Source organism: Acartia tonsa, chromosome 2 (assembly GCF_053477335.1).
Source record: "Acartia tonsa isolate MP-2025a chromosome 2, ASM5347733v1, whole genome shotgun sequence".
Taxonomy (NCBI): Eukaryota; Metazoa; Arthropoda; class Copepoda; order Calanoida; family Acartiidae; genus Acartia; species Acartia tonsa.
In genome coordinates this window covers 52,684,989-52,712,422 of record NC_137261.1, presented here as the reverse complement: position 1 = coordinate 52,712,422, position 27,434 = coordinate 52,684,989, and the positions used below count along the sequence as shown (strand labels likewise).

The window sequence follows — 27,434 nt, the reverse complement described above, 5'->3', positions numbered from 1 at the left end:
TTTTATGACGTCACTTGCTCATTTTTATAGCGACTTTCTCCCCGTACCCAAAATATTGTGTACCTCAAGTTTATGTTTATTTTCTGGTGACAAAGGAGGAGTTCTCTGTGGCTCCACATGTACAACACCCTATACATATTTAAACATTTAGGTTCAATTCCGAGATCTTTGGAGTTAGCAAAAAGTTATGTATCAAGGGGTTAAATAACTGTAGGTCCCTAGTCCCGTAGACCCGGTGCCGAATTTTCATGGGCCTTTGAATATCAGTCGATATCGCTTGAAATATTAACACAGCCAATTCTCTTTAAAAGAGCAGAAAGCAGTTTGCTACCAGACGTAAAAGGTCCCCAACATGGATACAGGTAGTTACCTTTATTATAGATCTATACTTATACATTAATTGAGAATTCAGTCAAGATTTAAGCTAATCAGAAAACGTTCCTCCCTATCTAGGGTAGAGAATACTTAAACAATTGATGTTTAAAACTAAAGATTTTAACTATATACCTGTTCACTTGAAAACTGTCGTCTGAAATCTCTCAGCTCATTAGGATCATAGGGCTTAGCTTTAGTTTTGGTTTCTTTTACCTAAAATCATAAATTCAAACTTTGTGTAATAATGCCTTAATAGAAAATCTACTATACAAGAAGGACTTTAGGTCTGTTTGTCATTTGTAATGGCTATTTGATAGTTAATTTAATGAAATGTAATTTTCAATACTTTAGGTCACACTTTTACCTTACAACTTTAGGATATTTCTATTCCTAACCTTCTTTATTTTTTGTATTTTATATCAGATATGGAGAGACATTGGGCAGTTTATTACACTAGTCCCCAAAGTCTTATAATAATATGATGCATGTTTTGTTTTCTTATTCTTTGGCTTTACAACCTTGGCTACTTTTATTGATTTTTGTTTCAAATACTTGAGTTACCGAACGTTTCAACCACTAATTGTAAACTAAAGAAGGGGTAATGTTTTGTAACATTATTGGAGATGTACATCTATCTATTGACCATTGTCTCATCCCTTTAGAATCCTGATTTTATATAATAATTTAATAATTAATAACTAAATCTATGTATTTCTTCAATTGAAATATATAGTTTTGTCTTACTTGAGATTTAGATTTGATATCTGGGGATAGGGGTGGCGTGTTTTGCCGTTCCACAGTCACAACTCCCTACAGTACAAATTCATACATTAGATATTGTTCATTAAAATATGATTTTAAAAAAACTTTCTATTTCAATTTGTTTTCTTTTATGACAATTGTTGGTCTTATTATATATATTTACTAGCGGCTTCGCTCCTAGCCTCTAGGGGCTTTGACCCAAGAGGTGATAAAAAAATTTTTTTGCCGAAATTCGTTAAAGGACCAAGGAAATTTTCAGCAAAAAAAAAATGGGGGATTTTTTTTTTTTTTGGGGGGGGGGTTGGGGGTGTCCCACCCCCAAGAAAATAGCCTAAAAACACCACAGGACCAGTAGGTATATTCCCTGAAGAGTAGAATCCGATCGGTTCAGTGGTTACTGAGATCTTAAGGGACGGACGGACGGACAGACAGACAGACATCGTTCTACTTTGTATTATAGATTAACAAATCTGTGATCATATTTTGATTCTAACTATATATTCTAGTTGTTATAAAGTTTTAATCATAATAATAAAAACATAAAGTAATCATTAAAGGATTTGATTCTGGTCATTCTACCAATAAGTGAAATAATACTAGAGCATAATATCTAAAATTACTTAACAAGACAGCTATATTACCTGTAAGCCATACATCTTTAAAATTACCTGATTATTTGAAAAATGTCTTCTAAATTCTCTTAGCTCATTTGGATCATAGGGTTGTGCTTTTGTTTTGGGGGCCTTTTCCTGAATTTAGGATATTTGTTAGAGTTTCCTTTTTTATTTTGTTTTTCCCTTACTTGTCTTTAAATTCTAAAGAGAGGATATATTGGACTCAAATTTTTATAACAATAAACATAACCCTTTATTCGTTAGAACATTAACTTTGGGGACTTTTTAACTTTTCTGCCAGTTTTAACCAACCAATCAAGATTTAATAAAAGTACCCAAAGTTTTAAAGCAAGAATGTGTGAATAATTGTAATCTGCAGTCCATTTTCCCTTCCATCCACAGTAAAAGTAACTGGACAAAGTGTCTCAAAATTCAGCCTTGTGACGTCATAAAATGAGGGAGATGAGAGGAGAAGTGGGAAAGAAAACTTCTAAAAAAGAAATGGATAATCCCACATTTTATGACGTAACATGGATGATTTTTGTGACACTTTTTCCAGTTACAAAATAACCAAAGATTTTAAGGCATTAAATGAGTGAATCTTTACCTTTTTACTGAAAATTGATGATAACTTATTGAGTGACTTGCTAGATTTATTAGTTTCTGAATCCTTCTTTTCCACAGTCAAATTCAGGTTTGGTTCTGATAATTTATTTTTAACTGCTGGTGTCATAGCCCCCTGTTTCTTCTTTTCTTTTTCTTCTTTCAGTTTCTTTTTCTTTTCTAAAGTGGCCATCTTTTTATCCTCTTCTATCTTTCTTTTTTCATCTTCAATTTTCTTTTTATTTTGTTCAGCTAACTTCTTTTTATCCTCTTCTATTTTTCTCTTTTCCTCTTCCAATTTCTTTTTATTTTCTTCGGCTTTCTTTTTATTTTCTTCAGCTTTCTTTTTATCTTCCTCAATTTTCTTTCTTTTTTCCTCTTCTAATTTCTTTTTTTCTTCAATTTTTTTCTTTTTCTCCTCCTCTTTGCGCTGTTTCTCTTCTTCCTTCTCCCTTTACAGTTCATTAATGTAAAAATTTATTTTGAATATCTAATAATATTAACTATACCCTATACATTATGATTTATCTAATGTTGAATGAGCAATTGATGAGCAATTGATCGAAATAGCCATAAATTTACTAACTTCAGGAGTGGTTTTACAAAATCAAACGTATTTGCTTTTCTTTTCATTAGGTATTATTTTTCAAAGTTAGTATGTTTTTCAATCTATTAAAAAAACTATTCTAAGACATGATGACATATTTCGATTTTAGCAATCATTTTCAATTCATTTTGTCTCTTGTAGAAGTGAATCAAGCAATATTAGCTTGCTAGTTTTATTATTATACTTGAAATTTTCAAACATAATTTTCAAAAAAATAAGATTTTCTTTGTATTTTCTAGTTGCCAGAAATGAAATCTACGTATCTGAAATAATAAGGAATCAGATCATAATAAAATCCTATTAAGCTAGATGACATTGGTCTAGCTAAGATTGTGATTTTCAAACTAAATTCTTTAAGTAATGAACTGTGCCTTTTGGCTTTCAATTTTTCTTCCTGCTTTTTCAACCTTTCCATTTCCTTTTTATTTTTAGCTTCAGCTTCCAGTTTTTGTTTTTGTTCAGCCTTAAGCTTGGATTTGTCCTTGGAGTCATCTTTGGGAAGAGGCGGTTTTGCTGTTATAATTTCTTTTTCTTTCTGAACTAAAAATTAATATTTTTTATTAGAATAAAGTAAAAAATATTTTCAAAAGTGAAGATTTTTACATTTAGTGGCGGTCTGTACGTCTGTCCAATATGGAGCTTTTAGTCTGATTAGTCTGAGTTTTGCGTTTATGGATGATGGCATACTTGTTATTGACCAAAGCTTCTTAATAACTAAATATGAAGAGAGTTCATAAGAAGAAAGTGAAAATACTTTTTTATTCAGAATTTTTGTCAGAAAGATAAGGTAACAATAAAAAAATCCAAAAATCGTTTTTGAAAAATTTACAAGGAATTTCTTATTATTTATTTAATTAAGATTTATTCAAAAACATGAGTTTTCCCTCAAAATGCCTTGTGGAGCACATGAATTGACTCTTATTTCAGAACAAAATGTTAAATGAAGTTAAACTGTGTACTGTGCAACCTCCCAAGATTATAGGGGGCCAACTTATTATTTTTGTAAAAGAGGAGTTTTGGTTCTCTATAGGCACTTTGAAAAAAATCACCAAAAAAATGCATACCTTTAGCTTCTAAGCTTTCTTTATCATTTAGTGCCTAAAAAAACAAAATTTTCTTATTAAATAATCTTATAATTTATGTATTATATTCTAGGATAAAACAAGGATTACAACAAAATTCACAGCGAAGATTTACTAACAGATGACACACATAGAGTGGCAAGGAAAATGTTAAAAATATCCGATGAAATTTATGTTGTATAATGGCTATACATACATGATATTTAATATCAACGTATTTACGTTTTTAGACATGATCATAAATAAGCTTTACTTGGTGTCTAATCGTTCTAAAAATCATTTTGATAAAATGAAAAATAATTTATGTAAGAAAATTTAAGTCAAAAGGTCAAAAAATCAACATGTTCAAAATGGAAAAACTTATATTATATTTTTCAAGAATCATAATGTAAAAATTTATTGATATACCCAAAGTTACGGACGAACCATGCAAACCTAAATGTAGAAAAACCTCGCTTTCAATAAGATTTTTGTATAAAGTTGGCTTGCCCATATTCTCTAGAGAAATCTAAAATTTAATACACAAAAATAAGGGAAAATCACAGATAGTAAGGGATAAGACAATGGGCGATTATTTGTTGTACACCCACAATTATGACAAACCCAATTAACCCTTTTGTAGATTTAAATTATTGGTTGGACAGTTTTGACGCTGAATGTTTGAATATCAAAAATTAAATTTGAGTTGCCGATTGTGTACATAGTTTCCTTATCCAATCTCAATATTTACTAAAAAAGTTTCAAACTTCCAAAAAAAAATTGAAAAATTAAAATTTTGAAATTCCAATGCAATGTATAAATCTTTTAAACATTATATCGCTTTTACCTTTGACCGGCGTACCTGAAAATAGGTTTTGCAATAGTTGAGTTATCTGAAATTAGGGAAGAAATAGGCAACTCGTTTTCAGTTGATCAAAAATTAAGATTCCCTAGAGTAGATAAATAATTGGGGACCAGTATAATGTCGGTCCAATGTCCCCTGCCTCCCTGGTGAAAACAAGGATGACAACATTCATAAAAGCGAAGCACTGAACGGTAGGACAAACGGACATTAACACTTGTATAGTGTCATAATTGTATAATCAGAATATAAATGTATAAGAGTCAAAGCAAAATTGTAAAGAAGGTGTATCAACTTTTTCACTTTTTATTTAAGATAGCTAGCCGGCTCTTTTAGTAAGTAGTAGATGTAAAATTTTTCATAGAATTCAGATATGCAATCGATTTTTTTGTAGACCTCTTATTTTTTAAGTAATTTAAGTTTTAAAAAAAAATAATTAAGTCGGTTTTAAGGTACTAAAACGCAACAAAATAAAAGAAGAAAATGGCCAGTATGAACAAAAATAGTAAGATCTTTAATTTGACACCTTACTTTTAAAATTCTGTTGAGTAATTATTGAAAAAATCAATTTTTTTAATCTCGGTTTAATAAAAACTTTTAACCTAAATATTTTATCAAACAGACATAAAAAATGTGGGTTCATATATACCTTTAGAATCAGAAAAATATTACGAATCCATTCTAAGCGAAATTGAAAAAGTTTTAAAAAATTGTAATAAAAAATAAAAAAAATAAAAAGTTTATTTTAAGAATTGTAACTACTAAACTAGCCAATCACAAATCGCGAAAATTGACGAATCGCACAGCTTAACCTATAAAGTTAACCAATAGAATTGCCAAAAAAAAAGGAGAACGTTCATACAATAGATACTACAATAAATATAGTGATATTACAGAACATGTAAAGAATGAAAAATTATGAACAAATATGCATCAGTCTGTTTATAAACTTCAAAACAATGCAGTTAAAAATACATTATTGTTTCTTGTGTTTAAAAAATATCTGCTACATTGCATTGTCTTTTGTTTAGGTTTTGTTCAGGTTTTATTCAAGCTAACCCTTTAAAGCCGAAAATTAGGATTCTTTAAATAAACTTATATTTTTTATTTTAGTTTTATAAAAGTTTTTCAATTTTGCTTAGACTGGATTCGTATTATTTTTCTCATTCTAAAAGTATATATGAACACATACTTTTTATGCCTGTGAGAGGATATTTTTAATTTCAAAGTTTTGATTAATCCGAGGTTAACAAAATAGATTTTTTCAATAATTACTTAACAGAATTTAAAAAGTAAGGTGTCAAATTAAAGATCTTACTATTTTTGTTCATACTGGCCATTTTCTTCTTTTATTTTGTTGCGTTTTAGTACCTTAAAACCGACTTAATTATTTTTTTTAAAAAACTTAAATTACTTAAAAAATAAGAGGCCTACAAAAAAATCGATTGCATATCTGAATTCTATGAAAAATTTTACATCTACTACTTACTAAAAGAGCCGGCTAGCTATCTTAAATAAAAAGTGAAAAAGTTGATACAACTTCTTTGTTGAAAAACTGCTTGATACAGGATAATGTTTATGGACAAACTTACATTTTTAGGACTTGATTGTAGAGTTGCTTTGCTCATAATATTATACTTTGTTGTCCCAGGAATCAATATACCAACAATCGGATGATTAGATCACATAAATTAAAAAAAAATCAACATGTTTAAAATGGACATACGGACATTTTGGTAATGATTATAGAGTTGCTACGCTTTCTAAATCGTACCTAACTTCTAAAGGAATCACCTTAGAAAGTTTGAAATCGATATGACAATTCTAACATGCCTAAATGAACGAAAAAGCACTCCGTTACGGACGTACGGACGGACCTACCCTAATTATAAAAAAGCTTCGCTTTTAGAAATTGAGTTTGAAGGAAAATTGTGAACTTTATCTGTGGTAAAATGAGATACTTAGGCTTATCTAGAGCAGGGCATTCAATAGCATTCAACCCTTCATATACATTTAGGAAAATTCGAATTTTAGGAAAAAGTGAAAAGTTCATGAAAAAGATATATAAAAATAAGCTTTTCTATAATGTATAAATAGCTTCTTAGACATATATTATCAATTTAGACAAGTTTGAATTGTCCAAACAATTTCAAACTTTGCTTGGTGATTCCTGTAACAATGAGGTAAACTTCATAAATTCTATGATCTTTATCAAAAAGTTCTTTTGTCCTTTTAAACATACTATTTTTATAGATATTTTGACATTAATGTTTTATGTTGTTCAAATGTTCTATTATCACAATTTTTCAAAGGTCGATTTCTAGGACGTTAAGGCATAGTTTAATGATAGCTTAGTCTTGTAACGTCATAAAAATGAAGGATCATCCATCACTTTTTTAGTGATTTTCTTTCCCACTTCGCCTCTCATCACCCTTATTTTTATTACGTCACATGACTGATTTTTGAGACACTTTGTCCAGCTACAGTTTAATGTATTACCATAAAAAAATGATTCTGTTCAGACTTTGAAAAAAAGAATATTTATAAAATTCACATAAGGTTTATAAATATTCATTTTTCTCTTTTATATACAGCGCTTTGCTTTTGTGGAATTATCATCCTAGTTTTAGATACTTTTTTCTTGCACATAAGCATTTATGGTTAAAAGGGGGATAATTTTAGCAAACTGAGAAATGGGAATTTTCAATATTGCAAAAAGAATATTGTTTCCAGATATTCAAATAAGATTTATTGACTAAAATAAAGCTTAAATGATTTTTTACAGACAAATTTATGTCTAGCAGATTTTTTAAAAAGTTAATTTTCTTATCAGTTTAACTGCCTCATGTTTTAAGGTTAAAAAACACTTTTCGATAACTATTGAACTAATAGTTTTGCAAACTTTACAATAAACATACTCATGAAAACTGATACTTTTTTAAAAATGAAAAACCTGTTACAGTCCTTTGAGTATAGATATAAAAACTTTATTTACTTATACTAAAACAATAAATTTCTAAATCCTAAAATCGCCAACTAGGCTTGATTTCATATACCCCCAGGACCTATAACAAACTACATATCCAGTGATTAGCAAGATCCTTCGATACACAGAGACAGGCAGGCAAAATGAAAACATCCTATTACTGTTATATACACTAACGGATTCGCCCTAGCCTCTAGGGGCTTTGCCCAAAGAGGTAATTAAAAAAAAACTAAGTACCTCTGGTTCTGTGTTGACATCACTAATTTGAAATAAATTGACAAAAAAAATTTAGGGGGATTTTTTTATGATTGGGGTTGGGGGTGTCCAACACCCCAAGAAAATAGCTAAAATCACCACAGGACCAGTAGGTATATTCCCTAAAGAGTATAATCCAATCGGTTCATTGGTTACCGAGATCTTAAGGTACGAACGGACGGACGGACAGACATCATGCTACTTTGTATTATACATACCTTTTCAGTGGAAGGTGGTGGTGGTTTATAATCTTTCTTCACTTCTATTTTCTCATAAAGATCCTCTTCTGAATAAAAAGATTAAATCATAAGCATTGAAGCACATTCTTTCTGGCGTCTACTAATGGCTGCGCCCCTAGCATCTAAGGACTTTATATTCAAAGGTTAGTGTAAAAGTTTTACTTTGATAGCTTGTACTAGCCAATCAAGATTTGATTAACGTCCTCAAAGTTTAGTACTTTGAATTATAGGCTTGTTTTGATAAATAAAATCAAATCTTTATATACATACATACTTATTGAAAATCTTTCGTTAAAAATATAAGCTTCCATAATTTAAAAAAAAAACCTTTAGGACTAAACGTTTAACAATTATTAACAAAGGTTGTAGCTGTGTTTGGTGCCCTAGTAAAATGGGGATAGATGTAACCTCTTTTGGTCTACCTATTCTATTGACGTTAGAGTAGAGGAAAAGAGAAAGAGAAGAGGAAAAGAAAAGAACCCCCCTAGAAAAGAGATGGGATATAGGGTATTTACTGACGTTAGTTAGGTAGGCCAAAAGCAGTGACATATATTCCCATTTTGCTAGGGCACTATAGACAGCTACCAATGTTTACCTGTGTATGGTTTCTGGTGATCTTCCACATATGCAGTCTCCAGCACGGTTGGTAGGGGTCGGTTCTTAAAAAATCAAATATTGGTTACAGGCCATTTCAGGGCCATATTTTTTACAGAACATTGTATAAGGTATTTTTTATTTCACAAATATTTTTAATAAGGTGCATTTACATTACTATAATGTAGAAAGAGATTAATAAAACCTAACATTAAACCATCTTTAGAAGTGGTCATTTGCCTTGTGCTTTTTCAAACTTAATCAAAATTTACTAAAAGCAATGCTTTTTTAATAGGGAAGGTCCATCCGTCCGTAACGGATATCTCTTTTCGTTCATTTATCTATGTTAGATTTGTTTTATAGATTTCAAACTTTTTTATATGATTTCTATAGAAATTAGAGACGAATTAGAAAGCAATCTCTATAATCGTTACCAGAAATTCTGTACGCCCATTTAAAACATGATTATTAACTTTTTTTACGACAACTTTTTGTATGATATAATTATCCTATTCATCTGAATTTTGGAAGGGCGAAATTTAGTTCCAATATTATATGCGAAGTATTTCCTATATTTACACAATTTCGCAAAATTTTATGTTTAAACTTTTAAAACTCACAAATCAATGTTCTGCTTATTAAGTTCTGACACTCTACGAGAATTATTGTTCGTTTGTCCTTCCTTCTTATTTTGGAACTTCGCTTTTATGGATGTTGTCATCCTTGTTATGGTTTTTAATTATTTATTTTTATGCTTAAAATAAAATAAAAATGTGTAACCGGACAAAGTGTTTAAAAAATCAGCCATGTGACGTCATAAAAATAAGGGATTATCCATCTCTTTTTTATGGCTTTTCTTTCCCACTTCTCCTCTCCTCTCCCTCATTTTTATGACGTCACATGGCTGAGTTTTTGTCCGGTTACTGTATTCTACCTGTATATCAGAGCTGTTGAGTTGTGAGGCCTCGTGATTATAAAATAAAACATTCTCTTTGTCGTAAAACGCAGCACTTTGATCTAAATATAAAAAATAGATTTTTATCCCCAAGTGATCAGAAACAATTATCCGTCAAATTGAAAAAATTAAATTCCAGTAGAATTTTGGGTATTATCCTCTTTGAAATTTTTTTTTCAATTTTAAAAATTTGAAAGTGTATAACTCTAAAAGTAAAAGAAATAGGAAAATTGTCTGTAATACGATGATATACATGATTTTTCAGTAAGACTGAGAACCTGTTCTAATCCAGCGGATATTAATCGGTTTCAAAGCCATACTGTAAAAAAATACTTTTTTAAAACTTTTCATTCTAAAGACCTCAAGACAATTTATATTTGACCCACATTTTAGCATTCCTTCTCTAATGAATATGGATAAGACAATGCACACTGGTCTGAAAACGCAGTTTTGGGTCAACAATTCGTTTTCAGCCGTCTTTTGGCCGATTTTAATGCCCAATACAGCAAATTAGGGGTTTTATGGGTCAGGGAGTCCATTTATGAAAAAAAAAATACATGACCTCGAAGGTCAAAGACCGTTAAAATGACCTTTAAAGTCTGATTTTTGCCGTTCCCGAGGTTTTATTGGACATTTAGGGAAGGAGTTGTCAAATCAAGAAGACTATGAAATACTTTTTTGTAGACAATTGCATTGGCTAAATATCATGTGAAGTAAAAATTTTTGTAAGTATAACCAGTTTTTCACCAGCTGCAAATTTCAAATTTGCGCGTTTTTAATTTTTAATATCTTGATTATTTTATCTAAATTTTCTTGATTTTATCCATTTAGAAAATATTTTAAATCATTGTTATTTCATCTTACTAGAGGCTAATAAAATTATGGCATATTTTTATAAGGATGCATTTGTTTGTGTGTTTGAATGTGTGTGTGTGTATTCTTGTTTCTCCTCACTCTACGCTACGAAATAACAAGGCGCGAATGCATACAGACAGACACACACACACACACACACACACGAAGAAACATAAAGAGTAGGCTGAAAGAATAATATCAATTATATGAATATAAAACAATAAAATTGACATTTAAAAATTTATTTTAACTAACCTACATAAAATATAACAGATTTTTATACTATTTAGCTATTTCGTATGTTTTCATTTTGTTTATTAGATATTACTCCGCAAAAATAGATCCTTCCCCCCTCTACGTGCGTCGGAATAATTCTAAATTACAACATCGATGAAATTTAATCGATCTATTAGTTTTTAAGATAATGCAAAAAACGAACAAAACCGGATGCCATATATATCGTGAAATATGAAGCTAATGCAATACCAACAAATTCTCTTTAATAAACATGCGAAAAGCTCAGAGAGTACTCAATAAGAAAATTTTGCCAAACTTACCCTTATCTTAAAAACTAAGAAAAAAAAACACATTTTTGCATTTTGTACCATTTTTTGTGTTATAAATAATTTTTGAACTTATACAGGACTTATTTTAGTTGGACAATTTCCAACATGCGGATATTTGATTTTATCAGATTTAAGCAAGTATAGCCAATTTAACAATGTCAATAATACGTTCTTAGATTTTAGAGTTCTGCAGCTTTGGCCCCAAATTATTTCAAAAAACATATTATCAACATGGGTTGATATTTAAAATATAGGTGGCCCAGGATGTCTTTGAAGGCTGGCAGGTCAACTTTTGTCTAAATTGATGGGTAGGAAAAATTGAATTGTTGACTCCTCCGAACCAGTGTGCAATGGACGAAAAATTGATGTACATCCAGGGGCGTCCAAGCTTTTTATTTTGGGGGGGTAAAATTTTCTTTAAGGGGGAGTAAAATGGCGCGTGAAGCGCGCCGCAAATTTTTTTTACCCCCCCCCAAAAAAATTTTTACCCCGGGAGTAAAATTTGCTTGGGGGGGTAATTACCCCCCCTGAAATCTGTTGGCAGGGGTAAAATTTGTTTACCCCCCCCAAAATTTACCCCCGGGGTAAAATTTTTTGGGGGGGTAATTTAAATTTTATCAAAAATTTAGTATTAAAAATGCGCTTGGGGGGGTAATCGCCCCATTACCCCCCCTTGGACGTCTATGTGTACATCCCCAATAGTGATTAATCAAATTAAATATTATTAAGGACCAGGATTACTGGAGGAAAAGTTTGGACACTGATAGTTTGTTTAACCCAGATAATTGAAAAAACAATTTGTGTTACTTTTTTACTCCTATGTCCTGTCCCTACTCGCCTTGTTTAAAATAATTTTAGTTACCTTGTTCACCGCTAGGATTCAGATTCATATGAGAGATGAGCAGGTGTTGGCTCTTACTTATTTTAGTCAGCTTTCTGGATATAAAAAATATATCTTTTGGGAGATTTTTACAATTTTTAATTGGACGATTTTTATTTCTTAATTAGTTTAAATTTATTTTGTATATATTTGTTTTTAGGTAAAAATAAGTTTACATAAAGTTGTAAATAGCCTAAAACCATCTCAAGACTTTTAAAAACTTGCCTGAAACCTTCCCGGAACCTATTTGATACTTATATAATTTGGAAGTAACTATCTTTTCATTTGTTGGTGAGATCTTAACTGACAAACCAAGATGATATTTATATTTTTTAAATTTTGTTTTACCTGTAAAAAGTTAAACTTCCTTCCAATGGTTTACTGTTGTCCTGTTTAAAATTCTTTGTAAAAATCAGGTTTCTAGTAACGTAGCTACTATTTAATAATACTATTTCTTAGTATAAAAAGACGGATATATGGTTCCAGGACAAACGCAGGAGTCCCAAACGTCGGAGTGGACAAACGTCGGAGTGTTAAAATATTAATTTTATTAAGTATTTCTATACAGATTAGGTTAGGTTAAGATATGAATGAACAAATAAGCCCCCTGCAGGGGTTAGGCATTTAAAAAACCTATAAGATGGTCTAAAATAGGTTAGGTTAGGTTAAGTGTCCACACTGACGTTTGTCCACTCCGACGTTTGGGACTCCTGCGTTTGTCGTAGGACCATGTTACTGTTACATGTTACTTGCCTAACTATTCCTCTTTTAGGTTGAAAGGTTAGCCCAAATTATTATAAAGAAGTAAACCATCCCTTCTCATTTTATTTCATTGGGGGGAGGGGGGGGGGGTGACTGGTAGGCTTATTTATTCTTGAAGACATATTTCTAAGGATTAAGATAAAAATACTGTACAAATGTTTTTGACTTTCTTTTTCAACAGTACAACACAGGATTAAAAAAACAGATCTACTCAAATATTACAAAAGCGATGTGTTAGAGGAAAAAATTATTTTCTTTTATCTAATATCTCAACCTTTGTCCCGTAACAGCTGAACAGATACCCATTACCCACTAGTCCTAGAATGTACATCAGTTTAGAGATTTTTTCTAGTATGGCTTCAAAACCGGTTAATATCTGCTGGATCATAGTCGGAAAATCCATACTGAAAATCCATGTATAGCAGACAATTTTCTACAAATACCAAAATATCAATTCGAAAATTAATACCTACTAGTTTTGTTATTCCGAGACTGTCTATTTCTACAATTTAAACCTTTAAAAAAGCATTTGCAGACCAATATGCACAGAGATTTTACTGTACAAAATCAGACTCAAAATTATCCAGTCAACAAACATATTATTATTACAAAGAATTTGTTCCTTTGGTTGGACAAGTATGGTGAGAGCGTTCTCTTGGAATGCAGTAAAAACAAAAGTTTGCCTAGGCGTGGGAAAAATAACAATCCAAGTTTTGGGGACCCCATGGATGGATAACCAGGGATTTTGGGGGATAAATTTATGTATCCAAACTTTCATAAAATGATCTGGCTTTAAAAGTTTTGTTGCTAGTTTTAAACTAGAAATGTATATACTTAATTTTAATCTATCAAAGGGGTAATTTTGAATATCAATATTTTGGATATTCATCAAATTATCGCCCATAGTCTTATCCCTTAAGATCCCTGATAACCTTGCCTTTTTTCTTTTCTTACCTTTACCATGGATATTTTCTGTATTTAAAAAAAATATTAAGCAATATTTTTTAATAATACTAGTTATATGTAAGTTCTCTCGGTTCCATCGGGATTCCTCCCACACGGGATTCCTCCCACTGAATTCCTCCCACGGGATTCCTCCCAAACGGGATACCTCCCACACGGGATTCCTCCCACACGGGATCCCTCCCACGGGATTCCTCCCACACGGGATCCCTCCCACAAGATTCCTCCCAAACGGGATACCTCCCACGGTATTCCTCCCACACGGGATCCCTCCCACGGGATTCCTCCCAAACGGGATACCTCCCACGGTATTCCTCCCACACGGGATCCCTCCCACGGAATTCCTCCCACACGGGATACCTCCCACGGTATTCCTCCCACACGGGATCCCTCCCACAGGATTCCTCCCAAACGGGATACCTCCCACGGTATTCCTCCCACACAGGATCCCTCCCACGGAATTCCTCCCACTCGGGATACCTCCCACAGTATTCCTCCCACACGGGATCCCTCCCACGGGATTCCTCCCACACGGGATACCTCCCACGGAATTCCTCCCACACGGGATACCTCCCACGGGATTCCTCCCAAACGGGATACCTCCCACGGTATTCCTCCCACACGGGATCCCTCCCACTGAATTCCTACAACTCAGGATACCTCCCACAGTATTCCTCCCACACGGGATACCTCCCACAGGATTCCTCCAACACGGGATACCTCCCACGGAATTCCTCCCACATGGGATCCCTCCCACAGGATTCCTCCCAAACAGGATACCTCCCACAGTATTTCTCCCACACGGGTTCCCTCCCATGGTATTCCTCCCACACGGAACTCCTCTTACAAATGTTTCAATTTTTTCCAATTTTCAATTTTTCAGGGTGGGGTGTCCTTCCACACCCCTGTAAAAAAAATTTTCAAATTTTTTTTTTTTCATTTTAAAATTTTCGGGGGGGGGTGACCTTCCAAACCCCCCCAAAAAATTTTTTTTCACTTTTTTTTTTTCATTTTAAGATTTTTGGGGGTGGGATAACCTTCCACACCCCCCTAAAAAAATTTTTTTTTTTGAAATTTTTTTTTTTTATTTTAAAATTTCGGGAGGGGGGTGACCTTCCACACCCCCCCCAAAAAATTTTTTTTGACATTTTTTCTTTCATTGAAAGATTTTTGGGGGTGGGATAACCTTCCACACCCCCCTAAAAAAAATGTTTTTTAAATTTTTTTTTTTTCATTTTAAAATTTTCGGGGAGGGGGGGGGGTGACCTTCCACACCCCCCCAAAAATTTTTTTTAAATTTTTTTTTTTTCATTTTAAAATTTCGGGGGGGGGGGGTGACCTTCCACACCCCCCAAAAAATTTTTTCTCAAATTTTTTTTGTTCATTTTAAGATTTTTGGGGGTGGATAACCTTCCACACCCCCCTAAAAAATTTTTTTTTGAATTTTTTTTTTCCATTTTCAATTTTGTTGAGGGTGGGGTGACCTCCCACACCCCCCTAAAAATTTTGTTTTCTTTCATTTTTAAATTTTTGGGGTTGGGGTGACCTCCCACACCTCCATAAATTTTTTTTTCAAATTTTTTTTTTTTATTTTCAATTTTGTTGAGGGTGGGGTGACCTCCCACACCCCCAAAAAAAAATTTTTTTTTTTAAATTTTTTTTTTCATTTTAAAATTTTTTAGGGGGGTGTGGAAGGTCAGCCTACCCCAAAAAATTTTAAACTTTTCAGGGGGATGGGGTAACCTCTCACATTCCCCTGAAAAATTTTTCAATTTTCATATTTTTTGCCATTTAAAATTTTTTTTTATTATTTGAAAAAAAAAAGTTAAGGGGGTGTTGGAGGTCACCCTACCCCAAAAAATTTTAAATCCAGAAAAGAAAAAAAAATTTGAAAAAATAATTTTTAGGGTGGTGTGGAAGGTCACTTTACCCCGAAAATAAAAAAAATAAAAAATTGAAAAAAATTTTTTAAGGAAGTGTGGGAGGTCACTTCAACCCCAAAAATTTGAAAATAACAGAAAAAGAAATTTTTAGGGGGGTGTGGAAGGTCACCCCAACCCCGAAAATTTAAAAATGAAAAGAAAAAAAAATTTTAATAAAATTTTGTTTGGGGGTGTGGGAGGCTACCCCACCCTCAACAAAATTGAAAATGGAAAAAAAAAAAAAATTGAAAATTTTTTTTTAGGGGGGTGTGGAAGGTCATCTCACACCCTAAAATCTTAAAATAAAAAAAAAAATTTGAAAAAAAATTTTTAAGGAGGTGTGGGAGGTCACCTCAACCCCAAAAATTTGAAAATGAAAAAAAAAAATTTTTTTTTTACGGGGGTGTGGAAGGTCACCCCACCCTGAAAAATAGAAAATGGGAAAAAATTGAAACATCTATAGAAGGAGTTTCTTGTGGGAGGAATAACATGGGAGGGAACCCATGTGGGAGGAATACCGTGGGAGGTATCCTGTTTGGGAGGAATCCTGTGTGGAAGGTCACCCCAACCCCAAAAATTAAAAAAAAAAAAAAAAAAATTGAATAAAAATTTTTTTGGGGGTGTTGGAGGTCACCCCACCCTCAACAAAATTGAAAATGAAAAAAAAATTTGAAAAAAATTTTTTTTAGGGGGTTGTGGAAGGTTATCCCACCCCCAAAAATCTTTAAATGAAAAAAAAAATTTGAAAAAAAATTTTTTTGGGGGGTGTGAATGTCACCCCCACCCCCGAAAATTTTAAAATGAAAAAAAAAAAATTTGAAAAAAAATTTTTGGGGGGGTGTGGAAGGTCACCCCCGGGCCCCCCCCTCCCCGAAAATTTTAAAATGAAAAAAAAAAATTTTTCAAATTTTTTTGTACGGGGGTGTGGAAGGACACCCCACCCTGAAAAATTGAAAATTGGAAAAAATTCCGTGGGAGGTATCCCGTGTGGGAGGAATTCCGTGGGAGGTATCCCGTGTGGGAGGAATACCGTGGGAGGTATCCCGTGTGGGAGGAATTCCGTGGGAGGGATCCCGTGTGGGAGGAATACCGTGGGAGGTATCCCGTTTGGAAGGAATCCCGTGGGAGGGATCCCGTGTGGGAGGAATACCGTGGGAGGGATCCCGTGTGGGAGGAATACCGTGGGAGGTATCCCGTGTGGGAGGAATTCCGTGGGAGGGATCCCGTGTGGGAGGAATACCGTGGGAGGTATCCCGTTTGGGAGGAATCCCGTGGGAGGGATCCCGTGTGGGAGGAATTCCGTGGGAGGGATCCCGTGTGGGAGGAATACCGTGGGAGGTATCCCGTTTGGGAGGAATCCCGTGGGAGGGATCCCGTGTGGGAGGAATACCGTGGGAGGTATCCCGTTTGGGAGGAATCTCGTGGGAGGGATCCTGGTTGGGAGGAATCCCGTGTGGGAGGAGTCCCGTGTGGGAGGAATACCGTGGGAGGGATCCCGTTGGGAGGAATCCAGTGGGAGGAATCCCGTGGGGAGGAATCCCGTGACTACCCTAATTTCTACCAATAATTATAATCTACAGAAGGGGTAATACTTTCCTTATTTTTATAGAAGCTTTATTAAAATTTATCGCAATTTGTATTATCCTACAAATTCCCTGTTTACACTGGTACTCAAAGTCTTAATATCACATTATCGTATTTGTTGGCTCAAAAATTTTGATGGTTCTTAATTAAGTGTCCAAACTTTTCAACAATAATTTTAATCTACTGAAGGGGTAATAATTGATTTATCAACAATTGTCTTATCCCTTAAGATCCCTGAATAATTAATTTGGATTGTATTCCTAATGAATGAAGTTCTGATGGTGCTGACCGGAAGAAGTTCTCGTGTGAAAGGATCTTCTGTCAACTAAACAACAGATCTATAGTATAGATGTATATACAGATAACTACCTGCCCCCCTTTACCAAGGACCTTTTTCGTCTGCATGTTTTGTGCTACTTGGCTGTGTTAATATTCCCAACACTATTGGTTGATTTTTAAAGGCCAAATTGAGAGTCTTTGGGAATGGGAAATACAGTTATTTGACCCTTTCCCCCTCTAGTGTTTTACTATATAATAACTAAAAACAAATAAATAAAATGTTGATAAATTTAGAAAGTCTAGATCAGCAATCCTTTAATAGGACCAACAGGAACAAGGGGTAGGAACAATCTGACCGCATTATTGGTTAGAATGTGTACACATTTTGGAACGAAAGGAATTTTTTTTATTTCAGTATTATGATAAGTCAGCCTGGACTCATTTTTAATTTTGATGAATTATTGTATTTCATTGACCATCTTTGGTTATAAATCTATTAAAATATGAAAATAAAACAAAGATATCAATCCGCGCCAAATATATCCTTAAGGGTGGGGCTTCCCTAATGCTTCTAGAGAAGCTGTATTTAAAATATTAGAGATGGTGCGACAATTAGCCAATAGATATTTATTCCAAATGAGATTGTCTAAAACAACATGAACCTTATAACTTAATCCTTTCGATCGTTAGAGAGATTTTAACGGACAGACTAATTAAAAATGACTACTTTAAATAATACTAGTGGCTTCGCCCCTAACCTTTCGAGACGACTAACAGGGGAGTTCAGGGAAATAGCATAAAACCAATTGTAAAGCTTCCCTAAATATTACAAATTATTCGCACTTGCAATTAAAGAAAACTTAAGCTCCAGACAGACCGTTACTACTCTATCTTATAGGATTCTTATTTATTTAATGCAAATTTTCCTTAATATAGATAGATATTAAATTAAATATTTATAAATTATTTTAACTAAAGCTAAGTTTTCAAGGCATGTTAAGTTCGTTTAAAAATTTTGATGCAAAAATATAAAACCACACATCCTGTGTATAAATATAAACATGTATGGTATATTGAAGAGTTGCAACCACAGAATGTAATGTATATTAATACTAGTGGCTTCGCCTCTTCTACAATATTTTTTGTGATGTTCACTATCTTTTTAATAGGAGAGTGTCCCACCCCTGAAGAATTAAATGATTTTTTCGTTGTTAAGCTATTCTATGACTCCCTTTATCTGTCAGTTAGTCCGTAACGCTATTGAGAAATGCAAATAACTTGGCCTTTATTTAAGATATATACTCAAAAAATGTTTTTTGTCCGTCTGTCCGTCAATTGCATTTGCGTTGTTTTCATTAGTAAATTGAATTCTTTGGGTGTTTTTTTGTTTATTAGTGAACCCCCCCCCCTTATTTTTTAAATAAATTAAAAATAAGAAGGACATTTTTCCTTTATTTGTTCATAACTTTTTGTTAGGTTAGGTTATAATAGGTACTGGGTAGCCCGGAAGGGTTAAGGCCCTCAGCAGGGGTTAGACATATGCGAAAAAACTAACCCAAGAGGAGGGGGGGGGGGGTACTGTACAACAAGCACTTTGTTTAAAATCACCATCTTCGCTTTTATGTATGTTGTCAGATCCTTGTTGTATCCTGTAATTAACCTGTAAAATGTTTCCTCCAATTTTGACAGCAATCTCTGAACCTTCCGTAATTTCTACATCACTGGGAGAGGAAAGGAACATTTGTGTTGCAGAAATTGTGCTGCCAGTTACAAATACCACGCACCACGGTGCTTTACCTTAAAGTGCTGTTCGAGCACTAACCCCCCCCCCCCTTCTTCTTATTTTTGATTAAATTGAAAATAAGAAAGTGAGGAAATTTTTTATATTATTCCTAACCCCTAGGGAACTTATCCTGCAGGGCCCCTATGTCACCTAATTTAACCCAGCCTTAAAACTTTCCCCTCCCCCTCATAGTTGCCCAAAGGAGGGGGGTAAAGGGGTGAAATTTGAAATCTCTTATTTTAACACCCTTAAAAGTTGAAGAAGTTAGATTATCCCCCATTATCATTATTTTAAACCCATCATTTTATTCTCCAATAATGATAATCTTTTCTTCTCCATTGTCTCTTCTCCATGTTTTTAATTTATTTAAAAATCTCGGAAGAGGAAGGGGAGTTGAACCTAGTAATAGTGTCTAACTTTTTATCTTTGTGACATAGCAAAAATCCATCTCTTTTTTAGGGGTTTCCTTTCCCACCTCCCCTCTCATCCTTCAATTTTTGTTACGTCACAAAGATAAAAAGTTAAACACTATAACTAGGTTCGGGGAGTTCTGTGCTTGAATAGGCACTTTGAAGTAAACGGCCAATACCATAGTACAATACAACACAACAATTGTCAAATTATAGGCTCAAAAAGTATATTTCAGGAAATTTGATATAATATATATTTTAATTTTAAAAATACAATGATATTTATGAAATTCTATATGTTTTGTTAAAGACGCACTTTCAAACCTTTCTAAAACTTAAAAAGTATATATTGGGAGTTGTAATATATATATCTCATATATTTTAATTTTAAAATACAATGATTATAATAATGAAATTCTATATGTTTTGTTAAAGACGTACTTGTATATTAATAATATTTTTAACTTTAATTTAAATTGTTGTAAAAAAAATTCTTTGTGATCTTTTTTTCAAAAATCGACCTAAATGATCAAATGGACCTAATTGGAATGTTTTAACAGCAAAAAATATCTTCACCAAGTTTCGACACACAGAAAACTGTCCCGAATTTGTATTAATTTTGAGGAACAAGACTCCAGTGACGTCATATTTTTCTTTCCCGAAAAAGGGAAGGGGGGAAGAAAATCTCTTCAAAAGAGATGGGGAAAACCCCCTTTTCTCCCATCTCTTTTTTCTTCCCCCCTTCCATTTTTTTCTTTCCCCCTTCCCTTTTTCGGGAAAGAAAAATATGACGTAACTGGAGTCTTGTTCCTCAAAATTAATACAAATTCGGGACAGTTTTCTGTGTGTCCAAGTTTCGACCCGTCTGTTTGTCTGACATTATCATAATGAGTAATATAACTATACGGAAAGAAATGTTGCAACTTTATAATTACTTTTAGCTAAATATTTTCACTATTTTTTTAATGTAATATGCGTCATTTATTTACTTATTTGTTGAGCGTCGCCTTTTTGGATGTTGTCATCCTTGCAAAATGTGGTGCTAAATACAGAATTTGATGAAGTAATTTTACAAAGTGTCTCAAAATCAGCCATGTGACGTCATAAAAATGGGAGATTATCCATATATTTTTTAAGGGAAATTCTCCCTCATTTTTATGACGTCACATGGCTGATTTTGATACACTTTGTAAAGTTACTTTGATGAAGTTTTTAGTACAAATATCTAATCCTTTCCTGGAGGTCATCAGTGGTTTGAATCCCTGCAAACTTTGAACAACTTTTTCGGCCTAAAAAACAAAATAAGATAAATTGGAAAACGTACTTTTTACATGTTTTACATTTATAACTATACTTGAAATATATAAGTACGTTTCGAAGAGCTTTCTTTAAAAATGATTTTAATACTTTTCTTTGGAATCAACTTTATACAGAGACGTATTATTTTTGTTTAAATACATTATGTTAAAAGATACATTTTAGATGTATATTTATGATTCACTTTAATTTTGGTAGAATTTGCAATTAATAACTCTATTTCGTGGGGTTGGGGGTTTGAATCGTCCCATTTGATATATTAGATCATGGAAAGAAAAAGAAGTAGCGGGTTTCGTCGTATTTTCACATTAGCTTTTCTCCTATTTCTAGCCCCTGCGGGGCAATCATTAACATTAGCCTAAACTAAAAAAGCCTATTAAAAGCTACTGTGAAAATACGACGAAACCCGCTACATAGTTTTCTTTCCATGATCCAATATATTGCAGTTTGAAGTGAGCATGACTCTCAGGTACCTGCCCTGATAATTCTGGTACGTGCCAGATATATCAGTATCTGCGGCAAAGAAATGAAGCAAAAAAGATTTGACCTTAGAAAAACACTAATTTTTAGCTGAATGAACAATTTCGTCAAAATCTTTTTTACCCAAAAATTCTTGTGTTGGTGGGGAGGGTGGGGTGAGGGGGTGGTGGTTGGTGTTAATAAACCACCATAAAAACTGTAAACGTGGAAGTCAACAGTCCAAAAAATAATTCTAGATGAAATATTTTCTAACAAAGAAACCTTTTCAGGTTTTCTCTTAAAGTCACTTAAGAGCACTGAATTCCCCCCTCTCCTCTTTTTTGAAATATATTTAAAATAGTTTTTTTTTCTCCTATACTTAATCCTTTCGGGGTACCTAAAACTGCGGTGCTACAACCAAACCATTCATGAAGTGAAAAAACAAACAAAGGAAAAAGTATGGGGAGTAGCTGGGTAGGGGGAAAAGTGTCTCCAAAGCAGCCATGTCACGTCATAAAAATGAGGGAGATGAGAGGAGAAGTGGGAAAGGAACCCCCTATAAAAGAGATGGATAATCCCTCATTTTTATGGCATCACATGGCTGATTTTTTTGGACACTTTGTCCACCTACCTTTCATGCATTTCCAATTTAATCAAATAAATAAGAGGGCGGGTGGGTTCAATACTATCTAGGTCACAATAAATGGAAAGCTCCAAGAAACCTATTGTTCAGTCATCACTTAATTAGAATTTCTTTGAATTCATTATCAATTTAATAAAAAATTATAGAAATTCTCGAAAATTCAAGATGTAATGATTATTTAATTGCTACTTAGATATTTAATGAAATCATATTTTTATACATAAGGTCCGACTCAAATTGGATTAAAACCACTCATAAAAAATCAAATGTTAAAGCTGTAGTATTTATTTGAAATTGAAATGGTATGAAATTTGGCATGTGAAAAACTTTCTTTATATAAATTATATCAATACAATAGACATTGTGAGTCATAGTATAGTATAACATTCTCAATAACAGGGACTTTTAAAAAATGATAATCTATCTTCCATAGACGCCAATTTAATTACATTTTTAAAAGCGAGCCTTTCTATAATTAGTGTCGGTCCGTCCGTACGTCTGAGATGGATAGCTTTTTTCCTTAATTTAGGCATGTTAGAAACTTAGAATTGTCCTATCGATTTCAAATTTTGCACGGTGATTCCTGTAGTAATTAGGTCCGATTTAGAAAGCGTAGCAACTCTATAATCATTACCAGAATGTCCGTACGTCCATTTTAAACATGTTGATTTTATACATTTTTAACAACAAATTTTTATTTGATCTAATTATTCGATTGTTCTGATTTTTGGTATACTGATTCCTAGGACAACAAAGTACAATATTATAAGCAAAGCAACTCTATAATCAAGTCCTAAAAATGTAAGTATGTCAATAAACATTATCCCCTATTAAGAAGTTTTACAACAAATTTACTCACAATTATCTTTGACTCTTATTCATTTATTTTCTAATTTTTCAGTTTTGACACTATACAAGTGTTAATGTTCGTTTGTCCTACCGTTTCAGTGCTTCGCTTTCCTTGTTAATATATAAATCAAAGTTTTACTACGGACCGACTGGCAATTAGAGAGAAAATGCTAATTGGTACATGAATCTATAAAAGTAAATTATATAATGAAAACATGTTGATTCATTAATTAATTGATTTTCCAACAATAATCTCTCTATCTTTTATAGCAGACGATAAAATTACTTGCGAATATTCCCAATTTTTGAGTAGCTTATCTTATAAATTAATATCTAAGCATATATACGTAGTTTTTAACAAACTAAGAATAACAAGTTACATACATTTTACGTTAAAAATTACCATTAATTAAGAAAACATCCAATAATATGCGAGTATTTCGAGAAGATGAGGCGTGATTGGATTATTCATTCAGTGGCAAATTGAGAAATGTATTACCTTGTCATCTGTCATACAGTAGATTCTGAGTGTGCTGACCCAAGCTTTTGGAAAATTCTCTCTAAAATAGATATATAGAATAGTCTTCAAAGAATGGAGGATATGATCAGGGACGTACAAGGGGAGAGAGTAAAGAGGGTGTCTACCCCACTAACAAAAAAATCAAAACGTTCTTAGGTAAACTACCTATAATTAATATTTATTACAAAAAGCATTCTAAGATATATATGTTTATATGAAACGCTTTTTTAGAGGGACAAAAAGTCCCCCTTCCCCCAAAAATAGCCTAAAACCTAAGTATATCCAGTTGGTATATTCTCTGATAAGCAGATTCCAATCAGTTTAGCGGTTATCGAGATCTTATGCTTTATCCGGACGAACAGACGGACGGACATATGTACATTTACATTATACATGGGTAATTAAAGTTTTGAAAATCATTTCAAAGTTAATTGCTAAATGATTTTTTTTATTAAACTTGATCTTTAAACAACAATAATCTTTTTTTCTCGTATTCATTCGAATCCGGTGGATAGGAACCGGTTCTCATCCATACAAAAAAACTATGTCTAGTATTGTCTTGTATCCAGCTTTCTACGAATATAAAAATGTACATCATAAGATTAAAACCAGTTTTAATCTTATAATTGTACATTCTATTTTCGGGGACAGCCGTTTATAATACGATGAAAGAAATAACTATTATTCACTATTTTGTTTGAAGCATATGTTATGTTTTTAAATGAATTGTTTATTTGAGATTGAAAAACAAAATTAGTTAAAAATCATGTCAAGGCAAAAGCTATTAAATTTTTGTATATCACAGGAATCTTGGGGATAAGACAATGGAAGACAAAGTAATGTAAATTACCCCTTCTGTAGATCAAAATTAAGGTTGAAAAGTTTGGACACTGCTAGATTGAACCAATTTATGAAGCTTTGAAAAAGTCTAGGATCTATATGTGTAAGCTAATTAATGTACATCACAAATGATAATACACAAAATTACCCCTGTAGAAGATTTCAATTAGTGGTTGGAACGTTTAGTCACTAAACTTAATGAACAAACCAATTCAAATTCTATCCAAGTCCTAGAGTTTGTTAGGCCAACGAATAAGAAACGTTATTAAACAACTTTGGGGACTAGTGTAATAAACAGCCCAATGTCCCCATCCTCTAGGATATAATGTCCTTTGCTCCTTGGGTTTGAGCAAAATATTTGACAAAGATTTCATTCATACGCAGGGGGAAATTTGTTTTTCATATTATAAACAATCCCGGAACACAGTGTATTAAATATTTTAAAAAACGAAGCTTTCTTACAATTATGGTCAGGCCGTCCGACCGTCCATAAAAGATAAATACTAATGTGAATCGACTTTTCGTCTCAAATATAGCAGGGTAATTCCTGTAACAGTATAATTTCGAGCAAATCTGTAATCATGCTTTTAAAAAAAAATATTCACAATTTCTACCAACATAATCAAGTAGATAGATTTAATAGGAATTTTTTTTAATAGGAATTTCTTCGTACTTTTGAATATTAAGTGTGTTGTTACTGTGCAATTTTAATTTTCTGAGTTTAATATCAGAGAGAGAGAGGGGGGGGGATAATGGGCTGTTTATTACACTAGTCCCTATTGTTTTATATTAACGTGTTCTTATTAGTTGGCTTTGGGGAGTGGGACTTTAGTGAATTTTGATTAGTTGGCTCATTAAGTTAAGTGTTCAACCGTTTCAATCACTAATTTTAATCTACAGAAGGGGTAGTTTTGTGTAACGTCATTGGGGATATACATCATACATACATTAAAAATAAAATTTATTACGTAATTATTGTTTGTTTGACTTTAGCAACATGGTTGATTCTAAATAATAAATTAAACTTATGAACAATATTTTTGAAATCTACATAATTGTTTCTATGGATAATAAATGCTTAAGATTAAAATATTAATTTGATTTAAACAAAAAATATTCATTAAAGTACAAATAAAAAGTTTTAATTTAGTTATTGTTTTTTTTACATTTGTTCTTAATTAATTGTTATTGTTACACTAAAAATAGGGTTTTTAAAAAAATGATATAGATGTTGTTCTTTTCCTAAATCTGACTATAGCAATGAAACCCTATTCCCTTATTTTCATCCCCTTATGCGTTAACCCCATAACCCTGCATGTCTATAACCTAACCTAACCCGACCTAAAGTAAGAAACAAACGATCAACTATCCACTCCTCATTCTATATTTATTCTAAAATATTTGAGTGGGAGGGGGAGGGGGGGGGTGTACTAATTTGAGCAATTTGAGAGAAACTATTGATGTAATGTATTTTATTTTCAACTTTTTCTAAAGTTCCATATATATGTCAGAAGTGTATTGGCATCTGTAAGCCAAAAGTTCACTTTCTTAATGTCTTTTACAATTGCTTCAACTATTGGCTTTATTTCTTTTTTATTGACTTTCAATATTTATTTTGAGAAATATAAGGATCAGTTTTATGAATTTTAAAAATTACTTAAAATAACGTCTGTCCGTAAATCAATCAATCAATAATCGATAAATCGAAGGTTTAAAGCTATCAACTCTATCCTTCCTCTCTCACCAATAAGTGTTTAAAAATTATCAAAAGCGAAGCTTTTCTATAATTAGGGGCAGTCCGTCCGTCCGGAACGGTTTTCTTTTTTTCGTTAATTTAGGCATGTTAAAATTGTCTCTTAGATTTAAATTTTAATATGATTTTTGGAATACTGATTCCTTGGACAACAAAATATAATGTTCTAAGCGAAATATCTCTATGATTAAGTCCTAAAATTGTAAGTATGTCCTTAAACAACATCCTATAAAGAAGCAGTTTTTCAACAAATTTACTTACAATTTTGTTGCGACTTTTATACATTTATATTCTGAATTATTCAGTTCTGACACAAGGTAATGGAATAAAGGTTGGAAGGGGTTGATGGCATCCCTCCACTTTCAATGTTTCAAATAGAAATTTTTGGAGGGAATGTATATTTTACATGGGGAAATTTCCTTTTGGAGGATGGAGGACCAAAATAGTTTTTTTTTGTATCAAGGAAAGAAAACGAAGTAACGGGTTTCTTTGTATTTTTACAGTAGCTTTTTATAGGTTATTTCAGGTTAGGTTGGGTTAGGTAAATGTTAACGATTATCCCACAAGGTTAGGAAATAGGCCCTGCAGGGTTAGAGCCCCCCGCATGGGCTAAAAATACAAGAAAACACGACGATACCCGCAACTTCATTTTCTTTGTATGACACGTTTTTCTAAACTAAAAAGAAGCTTTATTGTATAGGGGAACTCTCAGTTCAGCGGTCTGTGAGATTTTTCATAGCAGACATCATAAATAATACTTAATACTTATGATAAAAAAAACATTAAACTTTACCTGTAAAAAATAGAAATTCTTGCCACATAGGGAACTAAGCATTGGATTTTTTAAATCATTCTTTTAAATTGATAGATTTTTAAAAAGAAATGATTATGTATGCACGTATTTTTTACAGCGAAACTTTTCTATGATAAAAATAAAAATTTTAGAAATATGCTTTTATATCAATTAAACAACCATTAATTCAAAATGTCTATAGCCAAGGGATTTTAATCAATTTGTAACGTGTTTTTTTGTTGTTTTAATGCATTATAAAGACACTTATCTCCAAAAATGTTTTAAATTCTGCACATAGTTTTAAATTGATTTAAATCGTCTTTTTAAAATCTTTTTCAAAGTA

General features: G+C 32.6%; 2 protein-coding genes across 6 annotated transcripts in view; both read right to left on the bottom strand.

The window, feature by feature from the left end:
* LOC145312130 (lysosomal phospholipase A and acyltransferase-like) overlaps positions 1 to 3,127 on the bottom strand; it is a 138,560-nt gene extending 135,433 nt beyond the window's left edge. Inside the window, exon 1 of the mRNA XM_080151275.1 lies at positions 3,096 to 3,127. The gene's annotated coding sequence lies outside the window, so the exon portion shown is untranslated. The remainder of the gene's footprint in view (positions 1 to 3,095) is intronic.
* LOC145312129 (uncharacterized) overlaps positions 1 to 27,434 on the bottom strand; it is a 97,921-nt gene that overhangs the window by 50,291 nt on the left and 20,196 nt on the right. For all 5 annotated transcript variants that reach the window (XM_080151272.1, XM_080151273.1, XM_080151270.1 and 2 more), the window contains 18 exons: positions 27,092 to 27,129; positions 23,685 to 23,745; positions 21,158 to 21,206; positions 19,385 to 19,449; positions 17,709 to 17,770; positions 13,601 to 13,662; positions 12,563 to 12,605; positions 12,197 to 12,270; positions 9,893 to 9,975; positions 8,960 to 9,023; positions 8,344 to 8,411; positions 4,026 to 4,059; positions 3,333 to 3,501; positions 2,359 to 2,806; positions 1,806 to 1,886; positions 1,120 to 1,185; positions 508 to 588; positions 64 to 129 (listed from right to left, as the gene is read on the bottom strand). In XM_080151272.1, coding sequence (XP_080007398.1) covers positions 64 to 129; positions 508 to 588; positions 1,120 to 1,185; positions 1,806 to 1,886; positions 2,359 to 2,806; positions 3,333 to 3,501; positions 4,026 to 4,059; positions 8,344 to 8,411; positions 8,960 to 9,023; positions 9,893 to 9,975; positions 12,197 to 12,270; positions 12,563 to 12,605; positions 13,601 to 13,662; positions 17,709 to 17,770; positions 19,385 to 19,449; positions 21,158 to 21,206; positions 23,685 to 23,745; positions 27,092 to 27,129 — 1,614 coding nt within the window. The remainder of the gene's footprint in view (positions 1 to 63; positions 130 to 507; positions 589 to 1,119; positions 1,186 to 1,805; positions 1,887 to 2,358; positions 2,807 to 3,332; positions 3,502 to 4,025; positions 4,060 to 8,343; positions 8,412 to 8,959; positions 9,024 to 9,892; positions 9,976 to 12,196; positions 12,271 to 12,562; positions 12,606 to 13,600; positions 13,663 to 17,708; positions 17,771 to 19,384; positions 19,450 to 21,157; positions 21,207 to 23,684; positions 23,746 to 27,091; positions 27,130 to 27,434) is intronic.